The 21,823-nt window shown below is 46.0% G+C and overlaps 1 protein-coding gene across 4 annotated transcripts in view; it reads left to right on the top strand.

Annotated features, from left to right (window-relative positions):
• Positions 1-21,823, top strand: part of Fbln5 (fibulin 5) — an 81,046-nt gene that overhangs the window by 41,732 nt on the left and 17,491 nt on the right. For all 4 annotated transcript variants that reach the window (XM_023719681.1, XM_004635142.2, XM_023719680.1 and 1 more), the window contains exons 5-7: positions 13,782-13,904; positions 17,332-17,448; positions 20,828-20,947. In XM_023719681.1, the coding sequence (XP_023575449.1) occupies positions 13,782-13,904; positions 17,332-17,448; positions 20,828-20,947 (360 nt within the window). The remainder of the gene's footprint in view (positions 1-13,781; positions 13,905-17,331; positions 17,449-20,827; positions 20,948-21,823) is intronic.

Below are 21,823 nucleotides of genomic sequence, written 5' to 3'. Positions count from 1 at the left end.
GACCTGGGCTAGGACTGGGTCTGGGGGCTCCCGGAACTCGGCAGAAAATCCTACTCGGCAGGCGGGGTGGGGGAGGCACTGCGGAGTGATGGGGGGGGCGGCCCAAGGGGCTGGGAGAGGGTCCGGCCCACTCTGCACCTGGGCTGGGACTCACCAGCAGCATTTTTGAGTTCGGCACATCTACTGACTTGTCTCTTCTGGGCCAGCTATGCAGGGTAGGAAAGTCAAGGCCAGGTGATGCTCAAATGAAAAAGCTGGAGTTTGTATGGTGACTTGGCCACACTGGTTACCAGGCTAGGCTTTGGGATGCCCCCAAAGCAAGGTAGAAGAGGATCATGGGAGACCAATGAAGAGAGTATTTAAAGCAGACAGAAGAGGTTGGCTGTGCCAAATGCTGCCCAAAAAGTATGAAAGAAGAAGGCTGAGAATGATAACCAGCCATTGAGTTTGGAACTGAGGAGGTCACTGGTGGCCCTTGTGAGGGGTGATGTAAGAGATAGAAGCCTGGTTGGATGGAGTGGAGAATGCAGAGTGAGCTCAGTGGCATGTGGGAACAGAGAGGCGTGGCCACAGGGACGTGTGTTGGGTCAGTGGCTTTTAGTGGTTTGTATTAGAATTTTCTCCATTCTTCCTGCTGTCATTGCAGAAGCATTTGTAAGAACCCAGCAGAGGAGGAGTTTAATAGCAGACTTTTTAAAAAATGTATTTAATATAGAGTCTACAGGGTCTCACTACCTAGATCAAACTTGTAGTGATCCTTCTCGTTTTTCAGCCTCCCAAGCCCTGGGATTACAGGCGCTCGCCACCATGCCCAGTCTCAATCACCATCTCAGTGCACCCTGGAGGCAGAGCCCGATGGCTCACTGGAGATCAAACCTAGCAGCTGCATCTGCCTAAGCAGATGCTTTAATCTGCTGAGCTATCTGGCCAGCCCTAACTTTTTTTTTTAAATAGCAAACTCTTGACCCCACCCTTCAGTGTCAAGGGATAAATTGAGGGAGAAGGGCTCACCTTACTGTGGCTTTTTTTTTTTTTTTTTAAATATTAAAGTCAAACTTTTCCAATGGAAACAAACTCATCAAAACATGACTTGGGGCCAGTCGTTGCTGAACTGCAAAAGGCAAGGATGCCTGTAGGGTTGCACTGGAGAAAACAATCCCCTGAGCTGAGACCCATCACCCACATGCAGAAGGGAAAATCCGTGCTTTTATTTCTTTCTCTCTCTGTCTCACCTCCTGCTCTATTTTCTTCCCTTTCTGCCTCTTCATTTTCTTTAATTTTCTCCTTTCCAATTCTTTCTGGCTTCATCCCCTCCCTCTCACAGCTGACCTCGCTTGGTACATGACACCTTTGCTACTGAGCTGCCATCCCACATGCCAGCCCTGCCAGCACTCGCTTTGCTCACCCGCTGGTGTTAACTGCTGGAGTTCAGCTGCTCTTAGCTCTCTGAATGTCCTGTGCTTCTCATGCTTCCAGGCCCTTGCATGTGCTGTTCTTTCTCTATTGGCCAATTCCTGCTGATTTGTAGAATGCACTCTAACCCTCTGTGACAAAAAGGCCTTCGATACATTGTTTAGATGCAAGAGAGGCACACTTCTCTCTCATGCTCCAGGCAGAGGCCCAGCTGGTAGGATAGCTTGGTGTGTGGCTTTCGTCTCTGGATCCAAGTGGTCTGCTCTACCTCTTTCCATCACAACTGCATCCCAGCACAGGAAGGACAGCATGATCCAGATGTTGTATGCATTGCTTTTCATTAGATTCCACTACCCAGAAGTTTGTCCTATAACCATACTTAACTGTAATGGAAGCTACAAATGCAGTCTTTGGTGAGGAGTATGGATACCAGAGGGCCACAGAGTCACTGCCTTGTCACCCTCTAGCTTCATCCAAATGTCCTCTACTCAAAGAGGCCTGTTCTTCCTGGTGATGCCTGCTCATCTCCCTAGCATGACACTTGCCATGTTGAAGGAATCGCCCTGTGTGCTCTCTGGTAGGCCGTAAACAAACATGGCCTGTGTGTCATTTATCTTGGAGCCTGGAGAGTCTGGAACCTATGAGAGCATTGGTCCAGGGAAAATGTGGGTGGCACAGAAGAATCTGAAACAGATGCGCTGTTGGCCTTAGGCCTTGTGTGCAGGCCCTTCATGGCTGAGGAGAGTGAGGGGAGCAGCCCTTCACCTCTTGCCTCCTCAACTGGGAAAGCTAGCTCTGCAGCTCAGCTCCAGGGCTGGCCACGAAGGGGCACCACCTGCTCCCAGGTGAATACGCAATCCTGAAAAGTGCAACTCAGTTCAAATATTTATTTTAGGTTCAAGAGATATAATCTAAGTCTTACCAAGTCCAAAGGGTAGCAGGAAGTAGGGCGTGGCTGTTTCCACCCTGTGCTATGTATGGGTGTAGCTCTCACTTTGCCAACCTTAGGACCTGTGGCCACTCCTCTCCCCCCAGCGGAGGGGGTCTCCAGGGATTCCTTGTCCTCCCCTAACCCCTGTACTGCCCATCTTTCCATCTCTTCTCCTACCTCTAAAGTTTCACCTCTGCCCAGGACAGTTGTTCTCTGACATTCAGGGGTTGTCTGCTAAGGATCAGGGTCAGAGATCCTTGAACCCTACCAGGGTGGAGGGTTCTAGGGTAGAGGGCTGGGGACAACAGAGGAGACCCACAGAATGGATTGGTCTCTGGATGAAATGTGTAAATTGTTAAGAACCTGCTGGCCTATTTTGTGAAACTTGTCATACTGAAAGAGCCATCTGTCACTTCTCCGCCCTCTTCCTAGGAGACTGTGGGTTTCAGAAATGGATTTACGTGAGAAACATTCTTATTTCACCATCTAGCATCAGCATGTGCTCACCTCCTCGATTCAGCCACCATGTCTCACATGTTCAGTCCACGCACAACTTTTTTTCCTTTTTTTTTTTTTTTTCATTTATGTATTTGGTACAGGGGCTCACTACGCAGCTCAGATTCGTAGTGATCCTCCCATTTTCAGCTTCCCTAGCGCTGGGATTACAGGCAGGCGCCACCTTGCTCAGACTTGGTTGCCAGCTCAGCACGCCCCCTGGTGGGGGGCCAGCATGGCATGCCAGGGATTGAACCATGGTCCCTGCCAAAGCAAGCACTTAGTCCGCTGAGCTATCTCACCAGCCCAGCCCATGCATATCTTTTGTGCGTCTCTTTTCCACTCTTCTAGCCAGAGAGGTTTGCTGTGTTTTAGGGATACGGAGGTTACCATGACAAAAGGCCACCAACACACACAGGGTCATATCTGTAGCAAGGCAGTCAGATACGACAGGGTCTCCGTGTGGGAAGACTGCACCTGGGGATTTCCAGCAGAGAATGTTTGTGGCTGCTCCTGGCTGATTAAGCCTTTGGGGTGAATTTGCACACCTGGGTATTCTCACAGGCAGCTGAAGGTTTTGTTCCAGATGGAAAAACTGATTAGCTTTGCCATTTGTGCTCTAAGAGGTCCTATTGATGTGATTTTCAGGCCAGGAAGGTATATCTTTTTCTTCCTTTCTCTGACATTCCTCCCTCCTGTTCATGTAGAGAATAAATTTTTTTCTCATCTGAAATTTCAAGCCCTCAGGGAGGCATGGATGTACAGACACTCTGGTCCTGGACTTCCAGCCTCCAGAATTGTGAGGGATAATGACTTGTGGGACAGGTGTCCTGGTGCGTTCTTTTAATTTTTTTTTCCAGTGCTAAAGTTCGAACCCAGACCCCTTCACCCTGAGCTATATCCCTAGTCAGTTTTTTTTTTTTTTCTTTTGAAACAGGGTCTCACTAAGTGAATAAATTTCCCAGGCTGGGCTCAAACTTGTAGTCCTCCTGCCTCAGCTTCCCAGAATGCTGGGATTATGGGCAAATGCCACTGTGCCCAACTAACTTTTAAAAAAAATAGCAGCTCAGACAAAGACAGACATGATGCATCCAAGCTTCTGGAGGTTGAGAACACTGAAAGTCAGCCTGGGGCCCTGACAAGAGTGGGAATTGTCCTCTAAACACTATAAACTTCACCCAGAGGCTGTGCTGGCACCCAAATCATCTGCAAAAGTCTAACAGCTTGCCCTTATCCCATGGGAATGCAATGTGAACCCTACAAAGGGATGAACCAGTGTATCGTGGTGACCAGTGACTTAAGTGCGGTTCTTGTTTTGCCATCAGAAAGGTCTTAAAGGGAAGAGTGCTAATTTCCAGTAGAATTTACACCAAGTGTGCCCGGCACTATTCTAGGTGCTTGGGCTGTGGATGTGAATAAAGCCCATTTCCTGCTTTTCATAAATTTGAATAATAGCTGGATCTTCATGTGGCCAGTTCTGTAATACTGGGTAAACTCTGTGCGTTGTGCCTGACTGGACAGAGATATGCCTGATAGGTCAGAGTACTCACATGTAACTAAAATGCCCTGAGGTCTCTCAGGAGGGGATGCATGATTTGAATAGCAGAGACATGGGGTTGTTTTTTGTTTTGGGCTGTTCTGGAGGTTGTGCTTAGTGTACTTCCAGCAGGGAGCGATTGGAGGCTGACTAGAGGTCCTGGAGTGTTGGGGGGTGGGGGACATAAAAAAAGAAGGAACTGGCATTTTTCCAACTGCATTTCTTGGAAGTTAGTATAGGACGTGAGTGGGAGATTTAAGGATTGCTGTGGTTCTAGCTGTAGATACTAGGAAAATGGTGGCACTGTTAACTGAGACAACAGACTGGAGATGGGGAATCAGTTAGGGAATAGGTGGGAGGGGACAAGGCCATCACAGGCTACGATACTGACTGCCCCCTCCCTCTGGGAATTAAACCTAGTGCCTTGTGCCTACTATCATAGATTATGGGGGCAAGGAGCCCATGGGGAGACAGAAGATTACAGGATTCAAGATCCATAGCATTTAGAGATTCATAAGTGTTCATAAACTCTATAAATATGCAAATGTTCATAACTGTTCAGTTAAAAATGATGCTCTGTATTAAAGAAAATGTGGACCCAGGGAGATAGCTCAGTAGAGTAAGTGCTTGCCTGGCAAGCACAGGGTCCTGAGTTCAATCCTTAGTACCACAAAAAAAAAAAAAAGTTTCTGCTGGGGAGATAGCTCAGAAGAATAAATGCTTGCCTGGCAATCCCCAGTACCACCAAAAAAGAAAAGAAATGTCTTTTCTCCTAGTTAGAATCTTCTGTACTTTTGGTCAACTTTTGGGAAGTATTTCTAAGAATTTAGTTAATATTCAGGGAATTGAATTTATTTGTAGGAAATCAGGATGCCACCCGTGACTAGAAGGACAGATGACCTTTGGAGGCACACAGCACCCCAGATCAGGCGCTTGACCACTGTAGGTGGAAATGAAAAAGGTGAAAGGTTTATATTATCAGAAGAGAAACCAGAGTATTTGTGGGTGGAATTGAGCAGCGGTGGTCAGTGTCTATCCCACAGAGCAGCACTCTGGCTAGACTGTGCCAGGGTCTTTAAAGCTATGACGCAGTCCCACCTCCATATTCACAGGGATTTGGTTCCAAGTTCATGCCCTGTGCCGATACTAAAGTCCCCAGATGTTCAAGACTCATACAAAATAGCATTGGATTGGCTTATAACTGTGTCACTTTAATACCTAATACAATGTAAATGCTGTATAAATATTCATTATTAATAGCAGTATTTATAGAATCATGGCAATAAGGTGTGCACCTGTTCAGTACAGATGCCATCTCCTCCAAATATTTTTGATGTGCAGTGTATCAAATTCATGGATGTGGAACCCACGGGTCTGCAGGGCCAAGAGGCTTTATCTTAAAGGTGGGAGATTTCAATCAGGAATTGCTGCTGGATCTTTCAATACTGAAATTGCTTCGTGTCTTGAATACCTTGTAAAACTCTAAGCAAGTTTCGTGGGTTGAAAAACAAATGTTTCTAGGAACAGCCTAACCCACCCCTGCAGAAAGCCTGGTCTCCGAGGCAGCAGCATCGGCCTTGCCCAGAACATTGTTAGAAATGCAGAACCTACATCTGCATTGTAATGGGCATCTCACTGAGTCATATGTGCTGCTTCTTCTCTTTAAATGTATTTAGTATAGTGTCGACAGGGTCTTACTACACAGATCCAATTCCTAGTGATCCTCCTGTTTTCAGCCTTCCAAGTGCTGGGATTACAGGCCCACGCCACCACGCCCAGTCTCAATCACCATCCAGCACACCCCAGGAGTAGGGCCAGCATGGCAGACCCAGCAATCAAACCCAAATGCACTTTTTTAAAAAAGTACTTATTTATTTATTTGGTACAGGGTCTCACCAGGCAGCTCAGACTTGCAGTGATCCTCCTGTTTCAGTCTACAAGCACTGGAATTACAGGCATGTGCCACTATGCCCCATTTTGGGTGGCCAGCATGGCATGTGGTACAGGGGATTGGACCCAGGTCCTTGTGCTTGCCAGGCAGGCACTTAGATCACCAAGCTGTCTCTAGCCCTGATTCATATGCACTTTAAAGTTGATGAATATTGGTTTAGCCCAGTGGTATCCAGCAAGTGTTTTATATTGGATTTATTTAGATAACTTTAAAAAGTAATACGGCTTTCCAAGCACCAATGCGGACATTCTGATATAGTCAGGCGATTCTCTTGGATAGCTAGATTTGAATACCATTGGCTTGTATAGATTCAAAAATCTTTCCTGGTGACGGACAAGTGGCAAGAATTTTAGCAAATGGAAATCTAATTAGAGCTCCATATCTGTTTGTTTTGCAATTGCAATAATGGCTCAAATCTCATGTCCTGCTTTTATTTTTTTATTTTTAATTTTTTTGGTACCGGGAATTGAACTCAGGAACTTGCACTTGCCAAGCAGGCACTTATGCCACTGAGCTATCTCCACAGCCCAGGCCCAAGTTTCATGATCTTTAAAAAATGTCTAGATTTCAATCAATAGCCTCTTGCCATTGGAACATCTTGATGCATGATGCTTAAGATAAAAAGACATATGGTGTCCCCCCCCCCCCGCCTACGGCATTGCAAAGATAGTTCTCGTATTGGCAGTTGTTGAACAGCTTTGGCCAGTTCCCTACCCACTTTGAAAGTAACAGAGTCAGTTGATGTTTATCAAGTGCACACTCTGAAGATGAAAAAAATTAGCCCGGATGCAAACAATGTGACCCTCATTGCTTGCATAGTTTGTCTGTGTAGAAGATCATACCTAGAAAGGGCCTTTTGGAACTCTCCTCCAAGCTCTCATTTTATAAATAGAAAAATAGAATCCATGCAGAGGTTAAGCCCTGAATCCCAGCTGGTTTCCTCCAAGAGTGAAAGATTTTTTTGTTGTTTGGAAAATGGACCAGATATTTATTGCCTAATTAGAGGTGCAGAATGAGCAAGCTTTGGTATTCCTTGCTTAATATCAGGCAAATGGGAAAAGTACTGCAAACATAAAGAGAGTTCACTTCTAATGATCACCCAAGACTGTAGGACACGTGGGGTGCAGATGTCCCAGGAATTCAACAAGTGAGTTCTCCAAGGCTGAGATCTTCAATTAAGCAGGTGTTTGGGAAGTAGATCCTGCATAGCTTCCAGCCTTGGCTGGGCTTGTCTGGCTGAAAAATGGCACTGACCCAGCCCAGCAGCAGGGCTGAAAACGGCTTCACTTGAAAGTGCAGGAATGTGCCATTGTTATTTTCTCCTTTCTTATCAGACCCACTAGCTTGAGCAAGGAAGGAACAAAAATGGACTGGGAAAACATGTTGTTTCACTGGGTAAAAATTCAGTACCAAGTTAATGATTTTTGCTGTGTCCAAAAAAGGAAGAGTGGAGGTCTTGGAAAGGTGTTGTCTTCCAAGTATTTTTGGACAGCTTCTCCCAGTGTCACCCAGTGAGAATGTTTCCCTTTGGCTGATGGCTGTTCTCACACAAGAACAGAGATATTCAGCTGATGTTGAAAACCAAAACTCCCAAGTCAGCCCTTGCTTTTTCACAGTACTGAAGCACAGAGGTATAAGAAGAGAAAAGAATCAAACCTTGTATAAGTATTGAATGCACAATCCTGTGGAATTTGCTAAGACATCCATACTTTCATGCATTTAGGTGCCTACAGTTCTAAAATGCTTGATGGAGGGCCCGGCAGATAGCCCAGCAGGTGCAGGGACCAGGGTTCGATCCTAAGAGTCTAGTGCTGGCCCCACCTCCGGAGCACGTTGAGACGACAACTGAGACTGGGCATGGTGGCGCATGCCTATAATCCTAGCTCTTGAGAGGCTGAAAACAGGAGGATCACCATGAGTCTGATCTGTGTGGTGAGATCCTGTAGACCCTGTACTAAAATACTTAAAATATAAATCCTTGATGGACCAGTGCATGCCAAGAGCAGAGGCAGAAAATGAGACCCCATGAAGGAATGTGCACGTATGTTTTCACTTGTTCTCCCACAGTATGGCTGGGGCTTGGGGGAGGAAAATCTTTGGCCATGCTGCAACCACAGAACTAACCTCTCTGGTTAAAGCTAAAGCTCAAGGACCCGGGTACTGAGCTTGGCATCATTGGTGAATTCCAGAACAGGCCTGCAGGAGGCAGAAGCCAAATGCCCTCCACTTTCCACAGCTGTTAGGAACAGCACACCACCCGGTAAAGAACCAAAGCTTCCTACATGCCAAATGCTGATGATAGGTCCTGTGCACATGGGCTGGGCTGCATTAGCCCTATTTGAAACCAAAAGCTTGGAGACTTTGCCCCACGCTCCCCAGTAATCAGTGCAGGAGTCTAGATCTGCACAGCGCTCTGTCCCCTCCACAAGTTCTTAATCTTATCTACTACTCTCTAGGGAATTCGCAGCCCTCTGGATTTTTTTTTCTTTTAAATTTTGATGCTGGGAGAACAGCATAAAAGAATTCTTCCTAAGGATATGGGAACCATTGGTGTTTTGTTTTTCACAGTTTTAAAAGAATATTTTATTTCAGTTAAAACTGGTGCTATGAAAGCAGTCTAAATATTTTCTCTTTGGGTTTCAAGAGTAGAAGCCACAATGCAAATGCATACATGCATGTAATATGCACATTAGATGTGCAGTATGGGGCTGGGGACTTAGCTTGGTGGTTGAAGCTCCTGCCTGGCAAGCTCAAGGACCAGGGCTTGAACCCTGGTACTGCATGCCATGCTGGTCTTGAAACGGTGGTCGTGCCAAGCTGGCCCCGAAACTGGGCATGGTGGCACACACCTGTAACCTCAGCAACGTGAAAGCAGAGACGTGAGGATCACTACCAGTACAAGCTGTGTAATGAGACTGTACTAAACAAATAAGTTTTTTAAATGTGCCATGTGATCATAACATACAATAAATTTTTAAATATTCTCCCTTACTTGGAACACACTTATTCCATCTTTCTTGCCACTCGCTAAAGTAGTTCTGGAAGTCCTCTTTCATGGGTATCTTTGGTTGAGCAACTGTAGCTGTGTCAAATTCCCAAATCAATTCAAATGTTACCTTTCATGGTCATTTTGACATGGGAGACGAGCCCGAAGTGGTCTAGTGCTGTTTCTGGTAAATAAGGCAGCTGAGGACACACCGGGAGATTTGTTCAGGAGCCTGCTATTCAGTTGCCTGGCACTCAGCAGCAGAACTCACTATACTTTTTTTCCCATAATTTTATTGAGAAACAAATAGCAATGAGACAGTTTCAAATCAAATTGGTAGGACAGTTTCAATAATTAACACGTTGCATACATTCTTCCTAGTGGTTAATTGCTGTACAAGATGCGGACATGATATCCTATTTACAAACACCATTAGAACAAATCCCTCTATTCATTAAGAGAATGTAACTATATATCTATCCTAACCACTTTGAATACACAGATACAAAATGGACATTCATCTGTACCCCCTTTTTTTGTTAAGTTCCGTTATTTGAATATTATAGGTGTGTAAACTCAGCAAAATATTCTAAAAGAGTCCAAACACGGTCACTATACTTTTTATCATACCTCCTAAAGACACACATGAAAGGGAATTTCCAGAACTGTTTCAGAAGTGGCAGGAATGATGGGATAAGTATGTTGGAAGCAATGATGAATAGGAGTTTGAAGGGGATTAATGGCAACATGCATTTACCATAATTTTTTAAATGTATTTGGTACAGGGTCTCACCACACAGCTTGGACTTGTAGTGATCCTATTTTCAACCTCCCCAGCGCTGGGATTACAGGCATGCACCACCATGCCCAGTCTTGTTGGCCAGCTCAGTGCACCTGGGAGCGAGGCCAGCACAGCATGTGGTGCTGGGGATTGAACCCCAGTCCCTGCACTTGCCTAAGCAGGCATTTAGCCCACTGAGCTATCTCACTGGCCCTGTAATAAAAAATTTTAACTTAAACATTCATTGTATATTTTGATCCTACCTCATGTATGTAACTAACTAGCACATATTTTCATGTTTTTATATTAAAGCATATCTCTGCCTATTTACAGCAGTACATTAAATCTGGGGATTTTAATGGAATAACCTGTGTTATAACACTGCGATCACGCTTGGAACTGTTTCGTACAGGACAGAAATATAGGTGGTACGTTTTGAGAAGCAGCCCTCGCCCAAGAGGACAGAAAATGGGCACTAAATAAGAGCAACCATACTCACAAACTCCTTTTGAGAACTTCCAGTGAAAGAGAGGTAATGCCATTGCAGACTTACCCCAGGGGTGCCACCTTACGGGAGCTTGGTGCAGTCACCCCTTCTTACGCTGTCTTTTGTGTCAGACTGGAAAGTACTGTTCATTTGGCTGTCCCCAGAATTGTTAGACAGTTGTATAATGATGTCTTAAGGTCAGTTCCTCCATGCCACACCTCTGTGAGACCTCAGTAGACTTGGAGGAAAGTCCTTTATTTGCACCACATTAACTACACCTACCCACGTGAACCTCTGTTGCCCACCACTGAGACCTGGGAGCCATGTCTGCCTATAGCCTTCTCAGAATACAGCACAGGGATGGTGGTGAGTGGTTTTATGACTTTTCTGAGTTAACAGTTGCTTGAGATTGAGAAGGCCACTTAGGGGACACCAGAAGGAAGGCCGAACAGCGTAGCTGAAGCTTCATAGGTCGGCAGCGCTGTTCTGCTTCACATAAGTGATGATCCCCTCCTGGGCATTTGGCTGAGCTTTTCTAGATTTTAGACAATTCTGTGAGTGCTCTTCTCCAGGTAGTCGAGCCAACCAGACAATGTGTGGCAGACGTTGCCCAACTGGGGAGACAGTAAGCCATGCTTACTGTGAGGAAATCCTCCAAGTGCCCAGGAAGCTGACCAGGGCTCACAAAGACACTCAGCGAAGTCCTAGAAGGAGGGACTGTGCTTGATGCCAGCTGTCTTAATGGCCTAGAGGTTTGGCAGGACACACACACACACACACACACACACACACACACACACACACACAGCCACTGTAGAATGTGAAGAATGAATGAATGTATGAATGACTGAGCGCACCTAACATTCTTTTCTCTTAGTAGATGTTTCCTAACAATTACATGGGAAAGGGCATCCCACACAATTTTCCCATGAGGACAAGGATGGTTACTCAGGGTGCCGTAACTCATTCTTTTCTACTGATGCACAAAAGGAACCACTGCCCAAGAATGTCCTTGACATGGTTCAATGTACTTTTCTTTCTACTATTTAAGTCAAATGTATTTAATGTAAGGGACTTAGCTGGAAACTGGAATTTGTGGAACCCTTCAGCCTCTGTGGAACCCAGAGTACAAAGGTTCCCATTCTGAGCTCCCCAAGGTGTGTAAGCTCCTAGTGGCTGGGGCTGGGTGTAGCTGCCCTTAAGTACACATGCCCACATGGTTTTATCTGCTAACTGGCCAGGGAAAGCTGATCTGGGGACTTAAAGGTGTTAATGTTTTCTATCCATGTGTCTGCTCCATGGTTACTGAACTCAGCCATGGATATTGTCTTCTCCCAGATGTGCTTTGGAGGTATGAGGAGGGGAGACCCCCTTCAAAGAACTCCAGGAACCCACTAGGTTTTCAAGATATGCATTAGATTGACAATCAAGAAAATAAATTTTAATTTTCTTACCTGTCCATCAACAGAAGTAGGGTAGAATGAAGTAAATCTTTCAGTTTGATAAAGTGGTAGATGTTTTTAAAAAGTGAACTTCAAGGATTTTGTTTCTAGGCCTGACTACTGTGCATGTGCATGAACATGTACACTCAGGCCCACGGTTCAGTGTGATATGCCCACCTGAGCCCCCAGCCAGAGCCACTTGTGGGCACTTGGTTTCCCTGAGTAGGATTCTGGGGGTGTTATATAGACTGTAAGTTAAACAAACATAGAGACTTGGGACCCTCCTGCCACCTTGGCTTGCCAACAGTTCTTTGTCCTCTTTGGTCTCTCCTCCTTCATTCCCCTGGAGGCAGGAAGAAAAGCAGGAATTTCTAAACTGATATTTTTCCCAGGGTACAATTGTCATCCATCACTCCCCGCTGGGAAAGTGTAAACATGCACTGGCCAATAATGGCATATTTATTGTCACAAGCTACGATATGGATTGGGGCAGGAGGGGCTGCTGGCCAAGCATTCTCTGCTGGTTCCCCAGGAGGCTTGGCTTGGTGGGCAGAGCTGGGGTGGGAGGGGGCAAAGGGCCAGGCTGGAGTTCCTGCAGCTGAGAACTGGACTGGTGCAGTGTGTCCAGGTTGCACGTAGTTGACACACTGAGGAGGGATGATGGTGTGGTCACCCTGGAACCAGTTTTGGAGGCTGCCCATGCTTAGGAGAGGGAATCTAGGTCTCACATTAGGCCCAGATACATGGCCATTTTGGGGTGGCAGTGGGTGTGAATATGGTACCAGACATATCACATGGTGAATCACAATTTCCAGTCGTTTCTCACTGTATGATAATTGTTTTGGTATAGATGGGAAAAGGTGTAGAAGAGCAAGCCCTCCTGCAGCCTTGAAGTGGGGGATAAGAGGATGGTGCTGCCAGTGAGGGTGGGGCTAGCAGAGAGGCAATGGGGCCAGACCTAGCACTTAGTGGACCTGTGCAGGGTGAATTGATTCATTGCATTTAGTTGAAATAAACATGAAGCATCAGGAGCGCCCTCGTGGAGAACAGAGGAAGAATGTTTCAGTTCCAATGAGCAGACTGTCTACAGTGTCTCTGCCAAGTGCCTTGGGAGATTCAACTTAGTTGTGGGCCTTGAAGCTCTCAGGCTAGAAGCAGGGACTGCGCTGGACACAGAACCTTAACTGTAGGTTTCACAGAGGGCTCTGGGAGTGCAGAGAAGACCTCAGGACTCTGGGAAGCTTCAGAAAGGGGCAGAAGCCCTGAATCAAAAGGTTTTCCTAAACAAACATATTTAAGCCCCCAGACTAGCAGCTTCTGTTGGCAGAAATATTTCTTTTACTTCTGGTATGTTCTCAGTGGTGAGCAGCAGGATCCTGTGCACACAGTAGGCATGTTGCCGACACATGCTTCACATGTAAATTAACAAACTTACCCAGAATGCCTTTCTAGCTCAAGCAACGACTACATCAAGGCCCCATATTTTCAATGAGCTATGGCATGGGAAGGCAAAGAGTGCCTGAGGTGATGTGTTCCCTTCTCAGCCATCTTCTTTGTGAGTCTCCAATGAGCTCTACTCCCTCATTCAAGGTCAGTGTGTCCCTCAGGTACTTATCAGAGAGACACCTCCATCTTCATGGTGTAATCCAGCAATGCTGTCAACTGCCTGCAGGCCACAACAAGCGTGCAGTTGCAGCTCTGGGAGCTCCAGGCCTCATGGAAAGGTAAAGGTGACATTCTTTGGAATCTTTCTTACAGATGTGGATGAGTGTGCAACGGATTCCCACCAGTGCAACCCCACCCAGATCTGCATCAACACGGAAGGAGGGTACACCTGCTCCTGCACCGATGGGTACTGGCTTCTGGAAGGCCAGTGCTTAGGTAACGGCTCTCTGGGGTCCATGGGAACTCTTGGAAGTTAATGAGTGACAGGTATATTGTGAGATATGGGCTCATTGAGTGGCTAACGTGTAGTAAGCTTTTCTTTGGGAGGAAAGTAAAAGATTAGTTATACATATCAGCACCCTTTTCTTCTTTTTCTTTCACTTTATGGCCCCGGAGATCAAACTCTTGCTCTGACACATAACAAGTGCTCTGTCACTGAGCTCTAGCCACCATCCACATAGGGCTTTAAATCAGTTGTCACAATCACCATCGTGTCATCATTATAGGTTTTTGTTTGTCTGTTTGCTGACACAGGGTCTCATTAGGCTGGTCTCGAACTCTCGGGCTCAAGTAGGGCTTCTGTCTCAGCTTCCCCAGTAGCTGGCCCTACAGGTGCATGCTGCTCTACCTAGCTTCTTATCATTTTTAAATGTACTTTTTAAAGGTTCAAATTTGGTTTTATCTAGACTTTCTTCCTCTTTTCAGAAAGTTTATATCTAAGCCAGGAAATGACAGAAGTAAGAATTATTCCACTCTAGTCAGAAATAATATTAAGCCAACTGAATGTTTTTATTAGTTAGGGAAATATTCCAAGCCTCCAGTATGGACCAGTAGATTCTGATCAGACGTCATCTCCTCCCCACACCTAGTCGTAGCTGCCTTGTGCCATGCCCACCCCCCAAGAGCTGTGGTAGTTCTTTTTACTCCACAAGAATTAATGATCGTTGGAGCTGGGGAGATAGTTCAGTAGAATAAGCACTTGGAAGCACTTGCCTGGCAAGCTCAAGGGCCTGAGTTCAATCCCCAGTTCTAAAAAAAGAATTAATGATCATCAATGGAGAACTTTGTCCCCTGCACTTGGCATCTAATGTGTCATCTTTCTTTTATTTTTCCTAGAAGGTAACTTTCCTTTCTTCCCCTCTACATTTGCATTTAACCTAGTGAATGGATTCTCAGCAATCTCTAGCTGTCATTTCAATTTCTATACCTAGGATGTGATCCCTATATTGGGAGTTTTTAGAAAATTCCTGCCAGTTTAAATGCTCTAAGGCATTGTTTTTTGACTGCAAGTCAGTACTAGAGGGGCTGAGAAACAGATCCAAATGATATTTCCAAAACTAAAAAAAAAAAAAAAAATTAAGAAAGAAAGAACAAGAAAGTGCTTCATTCCAAGTCTCTCTGACTGAGGCTGCGTTTGGGTCTGTTTTCACACCCTGTCCAAAGGATCCTGGAAGTCTGATCAGCCAGCCTAGACTTGGCTTGGTTCTCCATCCCAAGCATGCACCGAAGAATGGGTGTGCACAAGTATTCATGAGTATGACCACCCCCATGCATTTAAACCAACTTCTACTCTAATGGAAAATGTGATGCTACTGATTTGAACAAAAGCAGATCGGTGAGAGGAAGTCATCTGTACAGGAACTGAATACGTCGAATTTCAGAGCTGGAAGGATGTTAGCTATTATATCATCCAGCTTTTATAGAGTTGGAGACAGACTCAAAGAGAAGGAACATTTCTGGCAAAGTTAAAGTAAATCAAGCTGAATATCCAAGTTTCTTGTTTCTCGAGCTAGTTTTTTCCAACAAAGGGGATAACCTAGGCCCAGCCCAGAAGCTCCTTCTATATCTGAGAGATGCCTGCAGTGGGGTATTCCTCTTCCTGAGAGAGCTGTGCTCTTCCACAGAGCAGGAGGGTTGGTAGGTTGCTCAGAGAGACCTAACATGGTGTTGTGTGGCGTGGCCCCCTCACACTTCACACCTGATGTGAAAACCTTTCCTACTGTGGCAAAATTCATGCCTTCCCTTGGCCAAACTCTTCTCTCTTATTCCAAATGAAATTGCCGCAGCTGCCTGCCACCTTGCACCTCTAGGTATCCCACCTCTAAGTACCCCTAGAGGAAGGGTTCCTGACTGGCTGCCGCTGCCTCCTTGGGCCTTGGTTTTCTGCCTTGGAAGGGGTGAGGACAACTGTGTGAGGCAGTGAGCTTTCCAAACAGGAGTTGTCCAGGCTTTGGAAAAGGGCAGTAAGCCAGGACAGAAGGTGAGTCTTCAGAGGTGAAGCAGACTCACAAGGAAGGGCACAGATTCTGATAAGGGCTGAACAATAGGAAGGCGCTGAGATGGGCTGGGGGAGTGGAGTCCTTTTTAAAGGATTAGTAGAAACCAGGTATAGGGATTGAACTTCAGAGCCAGAGCTAGAAGACTTCACAGAATGGGGCATAGGGAAAGAAATGTGGTTAGTTTCAGGCAACACGGGGATGAGATAAGGACAAGTTCAATCAGCTGGTCCCTGTATAGGTGAGACTGCTGTTCCCTGCCCAAGGCTGGTGATTTCATGCAAAGCACCCTGCCCTACAGGAAAGAACTGTCCAACCCAGATCTTACCAACCTGAGATGTTGGGGGGTCCAATGACATCAGGCTCCCTGTAGATTGATGAGTGTTCAAGGGAGGTCACTTTGCCCATTGTATTGCTGAAAGTACCCACTTACCACAGCGCTGGTGCTTTCTCTGGAAAGACCAGCCACTGCGCAGAAGATACGTGTTCATTCAGAGTTTTATGTCTGCAATGGTACAAAGAGAGTCAAAGTGAACCTCCCGTCCTTGGGCTCATTGTAGCGCTATCCAGCCAGCTTTTCCTGAGCTGCACTGGCTTCTGTTCCCAAAGATGGAGAGGGTCATTGTGTTTTTAATGAATTTTTAAAAACTGTATTAGTATATATTTAAGTACATAATGATCACACACATCACAGGGAGCTGATACATGCACATAACGCATCTTAATATTTTTGTTCCCTTTCCCTCCCTGCTCAACACCCTCCCTCCATCTCTTGGTTCTCTTCCCATTTTCAAGAGATCTGTTGCCCCCTTTGCTACTATCTGTCCTTTATTTTGCTCTTTAATTTATTTATGCTTTGGGTTCCTCATATAAGAGAAACTGTGTGATAGTTAAGCATGTGAGTCATTGTTAATGGAGCTGGCAAAAAGCCTGTTGGAGCCATACTGTGGAATCTTCTCCTATGAGACACTAACCTGATTCTCTTCAGGACAGTGAAGGGTTCATATGGAACTGTAGAGTCAAATCCTAATGTTCTCCATAGCTTCGTTAAATTTTCAAGTTACGTGAAGTTGGAGGACCTAACTTGCCCAGTGTCCCACACAATGCAGACATTTCTTCCATTGCTCTCAGGATGGGTTCATGTGTGCTGCAGACTAGGAGTGGACAGGAAGGGAGAAGACGGTCGGGAGAAGGAGCCTGGTAACACACCACTATCCTTGACCCTTAGGAGGTACTGGCTTAGCGCTCACTAGTTCCCCTTAGCCTCCCTTCCTCATCTCTTTCCAGAAGGGGTGGCAGCAACACCATGCCAAGGGCAGCCTCAGTGGGAGACACCTGCCTTACCTTGCTTGTGTTTCTGTTTCCAGACATCGATGAGTGTCGCTATGGTTACTGCCAGCAACTCTGTGCCAATGTTCCCGGATCCTATTCCTGTACCTGCAACCCTGGTTTTACCCTCAACGAGGATGGAAGGTCTTGCCAAGGTATGTGATGCATGTCGATAACTTGGACACCACAGGAAAACCCAGACGCAGTCATCTTCAGAGCCTGACAGCTTCTGTCTGTGAAATACCGTCATTAAAGCATGTTCCCATTCCTTGTCACTACCCAACCAACCCCCAGTGATTACAGAAACTTGATACCTGAACTGAGGTTATGGGAAACAGCTCAAAAAGGACTCAGAGGGAAGAACCGCAATCATCCATTAGCCGGATGCTTATGAGTTCATGGATTTGCTTCTCTTTCTGTGGCTGCTGGCCAGAAGTGGACTCGCTGGCCTGCTCACATAATCTGGAATTTTCTGGCATGTCCTGTAGCCTAAGTTTGGTTTCTGAGCCCCAAAAAGGGATGGATGTTCAGGGCCCCAATTCCTGATGAATCACAAAATAAACCATGCATTGCTTTTGTGGGCAATTCCAAGGGCTCTTGCTATAGCATTTCTTTCCACCTATACTGAGAGGGCCTGCTATTTAGTGGCCTCTAGGAGTGGCAACACCTTCACCTGTTCCTCAGCATGCCCCACTAAAGCAGAATGAAACAGAAGCACTTTTTTTTTTTTTTTTTTTGTACAGGGTTTCATTTCACAATTGGACTTGTAGTGATCTTCCTGTTTTAAGCCTCCCAAGTGCTGGGATTACAGGCATGTGCTACCATGCCCAGTCTCAATGGCTGTCTCAGTGTACCCTGGGGGCGGAGCCAGCATGCTGGGGATTGAACCCCAGCCCCTGTGTCTGCCTAAGCAGGCACTTTAATCCACTGAGCTATCTGGCTGGCCCTGAAAAGCACTTTCTGATTTCCCACGATCACTTCAAACACTGATAAGTAAGAAAAGCAAGCTGTGTGTCTCTTGAGGTTTTCGTCAAAAAGGGTTCTTCTGCTCAGGAAGTGAACAGGGGATTTAAAAGCCAGGGCATTAGCATAAGTCTTGCTCTGGTCCCCAGCTCCCTGCCCCAGCCCCCAGCTGGGCCTCCTGCCCATGGCAGCAGCCTGGACAGGGGTGGAGACAGTGCCTGAGACGCAGAATGAGGTCTTTGTCTGGAGCCTGCCACCACGTTCCATAGGGCCCATTTCCTTGTCACACCATTCGAGCAAGTTCTGGCTGGCAGGCTCCTGGCCAGCTAGTCAGAGGATATTAAGTTTCCATTAGTTTAATCATATCTAAATCACTGGGTAAACAGGAAGGCACAAGCAGTCAAGGATTTGATCCTGGATCCCTTGTAAGGCTTCCCTCCAAAGCTGGTGCTGCTAATTGTTCCAAGAAATCTCTGCCGTGTTCCTCTCGCAGGAAGAGGCCACTTTCTTCTGAAAGCAGAGGCCAGGCCTGGAGGTTGAGGAATATGATAGAGTGGGGGCCCTTCCTTTCCAACAGAGAGGGATTGGGCCTGGCTCCCTTGCTGTAATGATAAGCGGCTTAGCGCAGATATTGAAGTCTCAGTGCCAAGGCCAGGGTTTGGAGGTGCCAGTTTAAGTGGTTTTTCCCTCAGAGGCTGGCACCAGGCACCAGTCAGTACCTCCTGAGAAGCGTCACGCACAGCAGAGCCAAAAGCCACATGTGTTCTTCTGGCCTGTCAGGGACAGGTCTGTGACAAAGAACAGATAATATACTTGGTGGAGCCAAGTCCAGCAGTATGATAGAGAAGCGGGCACAGCACTCCGGCTGGACGCGGGCACTCAGCCACCAGGATATTGCATCAGCAAAGCCCACAGGCAACACACGGAGCTTTTGCAATCCCAGCGCTCTGTGAGAGGAAGAGTGCCCTGTGGCCCAGACCGTTGCCGCGTCTGCTCATCTTGCTGAGCCCCAATAAAAAATAGCCTAGTTGAGGTAAGCGGTAGGTGCATATGGCCTTACTTCAGAGATGAGGATATTGAAACTCAAAAAGGTTAAGATACACAGCCAGAGCCAGACAGCCTGGTGGTAGCAGAGTTGGGTAGAAAAGCAAGGGTCCAACAAGTTGGAATTCAGAGTCCACTTGAATCCAGAGAAACACTTGGGTAGGCAGTAGGGCCCCATGAAGTGCAACCCTTTTGGCCTTGAGGCAGCGTCTAGCTGAGGGAAGCAAGCCCAAGCTCATTGTCTCCATGTGGCCAGTACCTTCCAGAAGCTGGAGAGGCCAGCCCTACGTGCACAGTGCTGGTTGTCTGCACTTGCTTTCAGTGGCTTGGCCTGATGGACATTTTCCTGCCTGGCCCACACCCAGCCCAGAAGAGAAATGTCAACCCACCTTGGGCACCAGGGGAGATTAGTATCTTCCAGGGTCTTCCCTGTATGTTGGTTCATTTATTTATTTTTCCTTTGAGAGCTCTGGAGAGGGCAGGAAGCAGGTGTTCTATGGGCAGCGATTTGCACTCCCCTTAAAAGAAACCCTTCCACCTGCTCACAGAGAAGCACTTAGATCTCTGGAGACACTTAGATCTCTGTGTTCATAGTCTCAAGAGGTTTAACTGGGATTTTGAAGCATATAGCCCATCTGTCGGCTGACACCTCAGCCCCTGGCATCCAGAGCACACACGAAGGGGTGTTGATAGTGTATCAGTCAATGCCAGGGACCCCTCCCCTTCCACCGTCCCATGAGCTATGCAGAGTGAATCTTGAGTATTGTGGAAAGACCCCCAAGTCACATTCAGGTTCTAAGCAGGACCTTGTAGGTGGTCCTGGTACACATCTCTTGTTACTCAGAATACTTTAAACAACTTTATTGAAGTACAATTGCTGTGCAATCAGCTGCACTGCTGTACATACACAATTTCATTAGTTTTAACATGAAACTGTCACCACACCAAGATGGTGAATCCCTGATGACTCCTTGTGCCCTCTATGGTATCTTCTTAACCTACTTAACCTCCGAGATGGGGGCAGTGGTCCTGAAGCAAAGGTGTAAGGATCAAGTGAGTGGGAGATCCTCTCATAACCAATGAAGCTATTTATCTACAAAAAATATAGTATTAGAATTCTCATGATTATTTGTTCACCCCAAAATCAGTGAGAGAAAAAGAAGAACCAGTTGGTGATGGAATGTAGTAGGGACGGAAGGGTAGATTTTTTTCCTGGAACTTTTAAGAATGAGCAGATTTGTTAGCAGATGTACGTGTCCAAGTTTATATATGATGTATCTATGCATTGTTTCCACTGTTCCCATCTTGAGACCCCAGAAGGAGAATGTGGATGGACAGCCTTGACCCTCAAGAGACTGTGCGGTCTGCAATCATGATCATATTGGTCCTCGATGGAGATCTTTGCTCTCTGTGAGCCTGGTCTTCTAACCATACTAAATTGTGTTCCTGCTGTGTATTTTCTCTGTGGTTAATCCAGTGATGTTCTGTCATATGAATGGTCAGTAATGTCCTTTGATTTTTCTGTAGATGTGAATGAGTGTGCAACTGAGAACCCCTGCGTGCAAACCTGTGTGAACACTTACGGCTCTTTCATCTGCCGCTGTGACCCAGGATATGAACTTGAGGATGATGGCGTTCACTGCAGTGGTAATGGGCTTGGTGAATCCACTTGGCAGCGTGGGGGTAGGGGACAAGGCTTCCTTCACAGATGTTTCCTCTCATTTCCTGGACGCAAGACCAGTTGAGAGTATTTCCCAGTGTTGTGGAGTCACAACCACACCAAACAGAGATGAGTTATTTCCTGAGCTGTTGGGTAGATACTCATCTTCCTTGTCATCTGAACTCTAATGCAAAAATCAGCAAAGCTACCATCTAGGTCTGATGTGGAGTCAACAAGGGAGAGAAGCCATTCAGTTTTGTCTGTTGGTCTCAGACCTATCTATCTTCACCCAGACCTGACCCAAATCTTGAGGATAAAAGAGTAGTTATGGAGAACAGTGATCTAGTAATTATAGCTTATCTTGTCAGACAGAAGAGGGGGACTGAATGAATGAGATCATGTATGTAAATACATATACTGTACATTGTAAGTTTTTGAAATCTCTATGAATAATGGGTGCCTAGCTCCAGGGCTGGCACATAGTGAGCACGCACCAAACAGTTCTTGAATCAATGGATGGAAATTTGAATATTGAATGAATGGAATCTTTATTGTGAGAATAAAGATGTGGTAGTTTAGTTGACCTTTCATAAATTTATTCCAAGTTTAAGGAACTGTGATTTTTTTGTCCCTACTAGTTTGTTAACTCTATTATAATTTTCATATTAACCCTCATTTTTTTCCCCAGAAAGTTAAATATTATGAATTTCCTAGGTAGAAAACTATTACTAGATTGTAAACTCTTTGGAAATAGGGATGACATCTTACTGGTGTTTATCACTATAGCATCCCACACAGAGACCTGTACAAGTTCTCTCTCTCTCTCTCTCTCTCTCTCTCTCTCTCTCTCTCTCTCTCTCTCT

The sequence above is a fragment of the Octodon degus genome, unplaced genomic scaffold, assembly GCF_000260255.1.
Source record: "Octodon degus isolate 3935 unplaced genomic scaffold, OctDeg1.0 scaffold00070, whole genome shotgun sequence".
Lineage (NCBI taxonomy): Eukaryota > Metazoa > Chordata > Mammalia > Rodentia > Octodontidae > Octodon > Octodon degus.
Note: the sequence above shows the minus strand (reverse complement) of the source record. Positions and strands in the feature narration are given on the sequence as shown.